Source organism: Lontra canadensis, unplaced genomic scaffold, assembly GCF_010015895.1.
Source record: "Lontra canadensis isolate GAN:19392208 unplaced genomic scaffold, GSC_riverotter_1.0 scaffold31, whole genome shotgun sequence".
NCBI lineage: Eukaryota > Metazoa > Chordata > Mammalia > Carnivora > Mustelidae > Lontra > Lontra canadensis.
The window spans coordinates 14,948,867-14,958,888 of record NW_022631025.1 but is presented as its reverse complement, the minus strand read 5'-3'; the positions used below and the strand labels follow the sequence as shown (position 1 = coordinate 14,958,888).

General features: G+C 41.9%; 1 protein-coding gene across 4 annotated transcripts in view; it reads left to right on the top strand.

Moving 5' to 3' along the window:
- The first annotated feature begins 1,876 nt into the window (after nucleotides 1-1,876).
- Nucleotides 1,877-10,022, top strand: part of CARNMT1 (carnosine N-methyltransferase 1) — a 39,127-nt gene continuing 30,981 nt past the window's right edge. For 2 of the 4 annotated variants that reach the window (XM_032866648.1, XM_032866649.1), the window contains exon 1: nucleotides 1,877-2,244. In XM_032866648.1, the coding sequence (XP_032722539.1) occupies nucleotides 2,009-2,244 (236 nt within the window). In that variant the 5' untranslated portion in view covers nucleotides 1,877-2,008. Of the gene's footprint in view, nucleotides 2,245-2,371; nucleotides 2,811-10,022 lie in introns of those variants that run through there. The other 2 variants (XM_032866651.1, XM_032866650.1) reach the window with 2 other exon arrangements.

Here is a 10,022-nt window from a genome sequence, read left to right as displayed (position 1 = left end):
AAATGTAAAATGTTGAACAGCATAAGATTCAGTCAGTGTCATAACCAAATACTGACAAAATACAGGCAGGAGACTTGGCTAGGAAGGTGTAGTGCCAGTAATGTACTCTGTCCCAGGAATCACTTAATTGCTGTTTCCCTATGTTCCTCATCTGTGAAATCACAACTGAGATTAAGGTTGAGCACCTTAATGACACAGACCCTAAGATTCTTACCTAGTAATGAGGCAGGATCAAGCAAGCCTCTACATAAGAAATTAATTTGAAAATGTTGCACCTGGTTGGGTCAGTTAGTTAAGCATCTGACTAGATTTCCGCCTGGGTCCTGATCTCAGGGTCGTGAGATCTAGTCCCTTGTCAGGCTCTGCTCTAACTGTTCAGGCTGCTTGGGATTCTCTCTTTCCCTCTGCCTCTATTCCACCACCCCAGCTCTCTCTCTTTCTCTGTCTCAAAAAGAAAGGTTTGCTATACTTCCCAGGATGATAAAAAGTATTATGCTGATTATAATTATCCATGGCATTTTGGCCTTCATTAGGTCATTTAGACCTATACCAATGCATCAAAATTATTACATAGATAATTTGTATATTGATGTGTACATGTATATATGAAAACAGTATTGGTAACAGTTAATAACATGAGACTATATATATAATTTACAAACACACACGGGTCTCTAAGAAAAATCCACACTGGATTATTTCTATCCACAGTGGATAGAAAATGCGGAAGAATGGGCAAGAAATTGATATATTGTGTCTATGTAGGGGATAAAGATGGCTAGGGAGAAGGGCACAGAAACTTCACATTTGTAACCCTTTGTACTTCCCTTTTGAATTCTGGACCACATATTTCTGCATTACTATTAAAAAAAAGGCTTAAAAATTTTCTAAAAATCTTGTATAAAAACGGAACATTAACATAGAATAACCACAGAACTTTTTAAAGCTTTGCCCTTAAATTAATAGTTTAAATTACGAAAATATGAAACCACTTCCGTTTCAGTATGATTTTATGTTGTTTTTTTTTTTTATGGAATTTTTGCTTCCTGGGCATGTTTAACTCTTCTGAATAAAGCACTCTTTTCTTTTAGTACTTTTTTGTAAGACTGATATGCTGAGTGTAGATAAAATTGAATAAAATGAGTTATTTCCTAAGAATAATATTAAATGTGTGTGAGGCACCTGTTTTAACTATGAGGTCAGAGACAAATGAGATAGAAAGTGTATGTAGATGAAGAGGAAGACGTTAAGTCTTGCACTGCTAAGGGCCACCATTAGATGCTACTGGCGCCAGTGTTGAGGCATTGTGGCTCCTGTGCATTTTGGTGGTCTTCCAAAGCGTGGATACCGGGTAGGGTTTGGCTTTAACATCTTCTTCCTCTGCTGCCGTCCCCAGTCAGGACGGGAATAGGATTTTCGCAAGCCTCTAAACACTGAAAAGATGCTGGTGATTCTCTTCCCTATGTAATTAAAAATGGAAATATATTTAGAAAAAAAAGCTTAAATCTTCCCACTAGATTTTCTTAAATAAAAATTCCTAATAAATTCATCAAAGTTGAACTTTTTTTCTGCTTTTCCTTCCTTTAGACTTGGCTCCAGAATCCAGCACTTTCAGGCTGTTAAACCAACCCACACGGCTTCCCACAGGTGCCAGCCCCACCCCAACAGGGATCTCCTCCTCCACTCCTCCCACCTGCCCCTTCGCCCCGCCCATTGGGCGCGTCGTCGTTACGGCAGCGCGCTGTCGCCGAAGCCCGGCAGCAAATGAGCGCAGGCGGTGGCGGCCCTCCGTCGTACCCTCGCAGGCGCATGCGCGCTCGTGCCGGGCGCTCCTGAAGACCTGGCGGAGCCCGGCGCGGATGGAGGCCTGAGGGCGGCGGGGGCGGAGCGCACCGCGAGCTGGGGGCATGTCCGCGGCGGGCGCCGTCTAGAGGAAGGCCGAGCAGCCGCCACCACGCTCTCAGTCGCGGCGAGACGCAAGCGAGCCAGGCCTAGGGCCGCGGCGGCGATGCAGCGACGGCGGCGCCCTCCTCCGCCAGCTTCTCAGCTGCCCGAGGGCTGCGGGGGAGGCGGCGGCGGCCGCAGCGGGAGCGAGGAGGTGGAAGTGCAGTTCTCCGCCGGGCGTTTGGCCTCCGCCGCGGCGGTTTCGGCGGCGGCCGTGGCCGCGCGCAGCACGGAGGAGGAGGAGGAGCGGCTGGAGCGCGAGCACTTCTGGAAGATCATTAATGCCTTCCGCTACTACGGGTAAGAAGCCCGTGGCGGACCCCGGCGCAGCCCATCGAGGTGCCCGCCGGAACGGGGCCGCCCGCCGCGCTCGCCCTCGGCCGCCACGCCTCCGGGGCGCCGGGACCGGGCCGCCAGATCTGACCTCGGGGCCCCTGAGTCACCTCGTACCACCTTAGCCCCTCCCGGCCCTGCACAGCCGCGTGTCTGCCGCGCCGTCTGCTGCCCAGCCTCGTGTCTTCCAACCTCGGGATCAGATTAGCTCTCTTGCCTTCCATCCCTCGTTAAAGGTTTGGCTTTGAGGCCGGTGGGGGTGACCGGAAAAGTGCTGTTAACAATTGCAGATAGAAGATGATGGTGGTAAAATCGGCCGGTGCTGGGCATGATCTTGATGTGTTGTCGATGTCCTCCAAACTGAACACACGGAGAACCCAAGTTTACCTACACGTGGGATGCCGTAGGACGAATTTTCCCAAACTGTTGCCAGTTCTTGTGAGAGCTGCATAAGATTTTCACCCCAACCCCCTTGGCGCTTTGAACGTGCAGGCACATTAGTGGTGAATGATGGCGCTCAGTGTCTTTAACTGGTGGGTGAAATTAAGGTCGAAGGTGGTCCGGATGTTCTAAAATTTGCTAATTATTAAAGAGGGAAATGAGAGAAGGCACAGTAAAGAACCGCTTTTATGATCTTTTATTCTGCAAACATGTATCGAATTCTCACTATGGGCTGGGCACTGTGGTAGGACTTTTAAACTCCCTAACTTCACTTTTCTTCTTTCTGGATGGATGTTAAAATAGCGTAGTCACAACATTATAATTCCAGGATCTCAAAAGGACTTAGATTTTCAGGTAAATAGAGCACTTTTATTCCTGTTAGAGTTGAGCCCACCGACGACTATGTTCTGAGTCTGCAGTTGGAATGAGATAGGACCCGCACAAGTAAAACTGTTCGCTTAGATGGGCTCCTGTTGTGATTTATGCAAACTTTTTTTTTTTTTTTTTAAATGACTGTGACCTCTTCAAGGGCAGGGAGTGAGCCTTATTTATTTTTGTGTCACCAGTGCTTGGCATACGTTGTGAAGCTCTATTTTTAACAAATAAGACAAGTAGTAGCAAAGAAATACATTTGTCCTTCCCAGATAGCTTGCGAATTTGTGACAAAATCGGTAGTTTGTTACTATTTTGAATTCAGAAACTTGCTTAATTAAAGCCTAAAGTGATTTAGAATCTCATTGCATTTTTGTAACATGAGTTTTTTGAAGTACAAAGATCTTGAAATAATTTACTGGCTAAACCCAGGCATAGGGACTAGACTGCATTACCTGTGGAGCCCAAAAGGGAATTAACTAGTGTGGGGATTTTATTTGGTATCAACAGAGGCAGGAAGGCAGGCAATCACAGAATTGAATTTGATGCAAGTATTGTGTCTTAAGAATCACACAGGGAGGAGAAACAACTAACACTAGATTTAAATAACTGGGAGAGGTAGATACAGAAAAGTCTGGTACATTTTGCTTTTGAAAAATATAGAAAAGGGTACTGGACTATGTTTTGGAAAGATAGTGGACCCAGATAGTTAAAATGTGTTTCTGTGCTGGCTCTAATATATTAAGACTAATCTAAAATTGATAGTTAAGATTAGGTATCAAATGGGCCCTTGTGTGGGCCAGTAGGGACCTTTGACCTGGAAGTAGGGCTCAAGTGTGGCAGTGTAGAGAAGAGTGCTTGTGTGCATATTCTAATGGTTGTGGTATAATTTTCTATACTCTAATCCCTCTTTAGCAGTTTGATATGGGATTGAGGATAATTTCATTTTTTAAAAACAATCCTTTTTATTTGTGTGTATTCTTTATGGAATACTTCCAATAGGGGCACCTGGGTGGTTCTGGAATCGAGAGCCGCATATCGGGCTCTCTGCTCATCAGGGAGTCGTCTTCTCCCTCTCTTTTTGCCTGCTTCTCTACCTACTTGTGATCTCTCTCTCTCTGTCAAATAAATTTAAAAAATCTTTTAAAAAATTATTTAAAAAAACCACTTCCAGTAGACTGAAGATAGTATTAAAAATATGCTTTAAAAAACATCACTGGAAGGGTTAGGGGTATGGAAAGTATTTTGTAGCAGAAAACAAACTTGGTTGTTCCATTGCAACATTTTCTGATCTAGACCTGTGCTGTTCAATACCATAGTCACTAATCACATCTGGCTAAATTTAAGCTTAAGTTAATCAAAATTTAATAAAATTTAAAATTCATTTCCTCAGTCTTACTAGCCACATTTCAAGTGCTCGTAGCCACATGTGGCTGGTGTCGGCTATATTGGACAGGGCAGATGTAAGCCTTTCTATCACTGCAGTAAGTTCTGATGGACAATCCTATTCTAAACCTTTAGCAAGTACTTCTAAATTTTGGAGAGCTTAGTTTCACTGCTAAATGCCTTTTAGTCTTTATATAGGGGATTTAGCTTAAAGGTCACAGGGCAAGAGATGTCTTAATATTTTTCCAATGGCTTCTAATTTTGTGTTGCCTACGGGTTTTGCTTAGATGACATATTTTGATTAAGGCAAAAATGATTGTAGCATTGTAGCGAATAGTTAAAAAAAAAAAAAGTTGTCATCACTAAGATACCAGTCTTGTTATGAATGAAAATACTCACATTAGAAGATACTACAGTTGAAAATTAAAGATCTTGTCAGAAACAGCCTACTTTTAGAAATAGCAGTTAGGTAAGATTTTAAAAATTGAGATGTAGAGTTCTTTTGTACAGGTGCAGGAACAGGCATATAGAAAGGTGAACAGCTTCCCCAGGCTTATACAACCGAATTGTGGTAGAGTCTGGCCTGAAATCCAAGATGGTTCACTGCATTAGTAAGCAGCAATACTAGTAAGACAATTTTAACTTAATATTTTAATAAATTTTGAAGTGGATTGGGTCAGATTTTCCTTCTGAAAAGATACACTTTCCTGTTAAGAATGCTAGAGTAGTTCAACAGGTGCAAAGAAATGGGTCTATGACCTTGGTTCTTGGCTCAGATTCAGTATCAGACCCACCCTGATGAAGGGAGACAGAGTTGGGGGTCACTGCCAAGACCAGCCTTCTGGAGAGAGCTGAAGGTAGAGATACCCTTGAAATATGGCTGGCCACTCTATTTTCTACCCTTACTCACCAGAGGATATGGCCTCTTGCTGCTGACTGAGTTCAGAGCCAAGGAGAGTCTGAAGGTTGTAAAACATTCCTTTAAAGCAGCATTGGGAAATTCTTTAAAGGGCCAAGCAATGAATATCTTAAGGTCAGAGGGCTAGGTGGTCTCCGTTACAGGTATTCAACTCTGCCCCTGTGTGAAAGCAACCATAGGCAGTATGTGAACAAACAGATATGGCTACGTTCCCGTAAAAGTCTTTACAAAATGGACCTAGTAGCCAGGGGGACATAGTGTACCCACCCCTGCCTTAAACTACATTGGTAGTGTAAGCATTTCCAGAATAGTGAAGTTAGCCGCATTTAAAATAGTATAGAGTGGACTCTTGTGTCAGCTTCAGTAAGACATCACTTATTTCAGGAGACTCACTGTGGATGTATGTTATGGACAGTTTTGTGGACCATTAAAAATCAAGGGTTAGGAGGGGCGCCTGGGTGGCTCAGTGGGTTAAAGCCTCTGCCTTAGGCTCAGGTCATGATCCCAGGGTTCTGGGATCGAGCCCCGCATCGGGCTCTCTGCTCAGTGGGGAGCCTGCTTCCTCCTCTCTCTCTGCTTGCCTCTCTGCCTACTTGTGATCTCTGTCTGTCAAATAAATAAAATATTTAAAAAAAAATCAAGGGTTAGGAGATATGCTGCAGCTCGCCCTGTTCTGTATAGTTACCTCACTTCTGTTTCAGTAATTGACAGCAGATATGTGTGGGCTCTATGGACCATTCCATAACTTACCTCAGCTACCCGGCAATCATGGAAGTTAAGTAGTCCTCATGGAGAATGAAAAATGGCACCAAGGGGGTATATAACTGAGTATTTATTGATTATTTGCATAGGCTGAAATCTGGAGATTCAGTTGGGACAAACACAAGATTTGTATTTTAGATGAATTCGTTAGGTGTGGTAGACTTTGGGGACAGCATTCCTAGGGAGCAGGCCTCTTGGGAATCTTTGAGAGACCTAATGAGGGCCTGAGAGAGGTAGTGATTTCCAGAGAGTTTATGAAGTAGAATCAAAAGGATCTGGAGCTTGTGGTTGTGGGGTCTGTGAGAAGAGGCATTTTAGGATGACTCATTCGTTTCTGACTTGAGTGGATGTATGGTATACCATTCATCAATGTCAGCCACACAGGAAGAAGTGCAGGGGTTTTATTGGGGTGGGGGGTGATCATGTGCTAAGTTCAGTTTGGATATGTTGAATTTTGAGATATGCTGAGAGGAAGGTTATGGGGCCTCCAGTGCCCAAGAATACTAGAAATGAAGTACTGTGAGACTGTTTAACCAGTGGGCTCTGAGTTGTAACCCTTCACGACTCTGCTGTTTGCCTCACACATAATGGTCACCTTAAATAGTTCCTTTAGTGTCCTACTCTATTTTATAGGAATGTAAATTGATATGATCCTTCTGAAAATCAGTTTGTATCAAGAACCTTAAAAATACCTTTTTTTCTAAAAAAAAAAATATTTCATTTATTTTAGAGTGAGCGAGGGATGGGTGGGGTAGGGGAAGTGGGGGGGTGGGGAGGGTCAGGGGAAGAGGGAAAGGGAGAGAAGCAGACTCCCCGCTGAGCTCGGAGCCCACCCCGGGGCTCCATCCCACAGCCCATGAAATCATGACCTGAACTGAAACGAAGAGTCAGACGCTTAACTGACTGAGCCACCCAAGCACCTCAATACTTGTCCTTTCTAAGTTGGTATTTCTTCCTTTGGGACTTTGTACTGTTTTTGTCTTTCTAAAATATAGACAGATTTGGAACACAGAAAAGTTCATCATGTAGACAAGTGAAAGTATCTAGATGCCTAGGGAGAAGTACTAAGTAAATTTTGGTTGCATAGATGGGATAATGAACAGTCATTACAGTCATTTGCCCTGTAGTCATTAGAGAAGATTTTTCTGATCTGGGAAAATTCTTTGATAAAGATGAAGAATTACAGGTGCTTCTAAAAAGTTGATGTGCATGTGAACCCTTTGGGGAGCTTGTGAAACGGCAGATCGGCAGATCGCATTTCAGAGGTGTTAGGTGGGGCCTGAGCTGCTTCCTTTCTAGTTATCTCCGCGTGAAGTGCTGTTCTCTGTACCACATTTTGACTAGAGAGGCACTTAAATGGCTTTGTTTTAACAACAGCAAGGAGAAATAATGCCAAAAAGTTAGAAGTGATTCCTTTTAAAGAGGGATTATTAGTAGCTTTTTTTCCTGGAGTACTTTTAATTCTCTACATTTTTTGTATTTTCATTGTGAACGTATTAGTTACATAACTGAGGTGTACCTACCATGTTTGAGCTGTGTTTTATTTAGGCCCTGGGCTAAGTGATTTGTGTGCATTATTTTGTTACATTTTCAGTGAAATGCCATTGGATTGGCAGAAGAATATAATAGTACGTAACCTTGTGGGGTTTTATGGCTATTTTCCAGAGTAATCCATTTTCAGTGACTTAGTGGTGGGCCTGGCTTTTATTAAATCTCAGGAAATGTTAGCTTCTCTAATCATCGTCAGTGTTGTTGTTATGTATTACCTTGTTCTTTATGTGAGACAGTTGGGACACAGAGAAAGGAAGTAACTTGCCAAGGGTCACATAGCAATAGGTGGCATAACCTGGATTTCAATCCAGTTTGACTCCACAGCTCACTATTACACTGTCTCTTGGGGGACAAAAGCAAACATCAGTGTAGCCACTGGCAACTTAATTTTTTCCCATTACCCTGCCATTCCCTCCTCGTCCCTGACCACCACAACCACCACACACAAGCTTCTAAAGACCTGGTCAGGTTATTGCTTCACTCAAGAGCTTCTTCAGAGTGTCTTAATTATTATCCAGAAATTAGAAAGTAATTTGGCATAAAAACGAGACAGTTACTTGGGTGAATAGAAAGATTCGGACAACCAAATGAAAAAGTGTTTTTCATTTTCATTTAGTATGGAGTAAATGCCAAAGAACATTGAGAAGAAACTCAAACACTTAACTTATTTGTTTGTATATATTAAAATGCAAAGAATGATGCAGTGAATACCCATGCACCTAACACCTGGTATGCAAAAAAATCCTTTCCCCGAAAGAACATCACTTTCTTTAATTTTCATTTCCTTGATTTCTTTGTAGTTATTTTTTATGTATGTTCAGTCCCTGTAATATTATTTTAATATAAGATAGAATTGTACATTGTGTGTTTTTCTGCAACTTGCTTTTTTCAACGAATATTTACATTCATGAGTTTTCTCCATATTGTGTATAGTTGTAGTTGATTAATTTAATAGCATTCCATTGTACTGCACTTCATTCATTTTACTGGTGATGAACCACTAGGTTGTTTGCAGATTTCTTGTTTGTTATATATAACCGTGCTAGTAAGAAGATAGTTTATGTTTCATGGTGCCCATTTGCAAGAGTTTCTTGGCCATGTGTCTACGACTGTAATTGCTAGGGAATGTGCATACTAAACTTTACTTGGGTAATGCTAAATTATGTTCCAAAGTGGTTGTACTAATTTATGCACCTCTCATCAATCAGTATGTGTATATATTCAAGTTACTCAGTATTTTTGGAATATTTCCTAATATTTTTGGAATATTTCCTATAGTCAAGCTTTTAGATTTTGCCCATCTGATTGATGTAAAATGGCAGTCATTACAAATGTAATAATCAGCTTTTTAAAATGGTGAGGTTTGGGACGCCTGGGTGGCTCAGTTGGTTAAGCGGCTGCCTTTGGCTAAGGTCATGATCCCAGCGTCCTGGGATCGAGTCCCTCATCTGGGGTCGTTGCTCAGCCGGGAGCCTGCTTCTCCCTTTGCCTCTGCTGCCCCTCTGCCTGCTTGTGCGGTCTCTCGCTCACTCTCTCTCTCTCTCTGACAAATAAATAAAATCTTTAAAAAATAATAAAATGGTGGGGTTTTTTGTTTGTTTTCAGGTTTGGTTTTTTTTTTTTAAGATTTTTAAATTTATTTATTTGACAGATCACAAGTAGGCAGAGAGGCAGGGAGAGAGAGAGAGAGAGGAGGAAGCAGGCTCCCTGCTGAGCAGAGAGGATGATGCAATGAGGGGATGCCAATGTGGGGATGCAGGGCTCTGATCCCAGGGTCCTGGGATCATGACCTGAGCCGAAGGCAGAGGCTTTAACCCACTGAGCCACCCAGGTGCCCCTGTTTTCAGGTTTTGTAAATTGGTCATCTCCAAAGTGACCTTTAGAGTTATTTGGAAACTTCTGGAATGCAAATCGTGAATACTATCATGTAAAATACTATAGAATTTCAATTTTTCCTCTGTTTACTACTTTTGTAGTACATAAGATCCTTTGTGTTTTTAGAAAAAATTCTTCTTGGTTGGTTCTTAATTTCAAAACACATTTTGTATATTCTAAAGTAGTTTCAGAGCAGTGTTCTGTTTGATGGTATTCATCTATTTTGCTGAAAATTTTAAGTTTGGAAATGAAAATCATAAAAATAAACTAATTGTACATTAATCCTCTTTATGTTTTCTTTTTCCCTTCTAAATGGTGCAAATGTTTACTTTCTTATAAACTGTCTTTTGTTTGGTTGCTTAGAGAATTTGTAATAAGGTAAAAACTTAAAACTTCCTCAGTTGATATCGTTTAAGAAACCAAAAGATTGTAAATCACA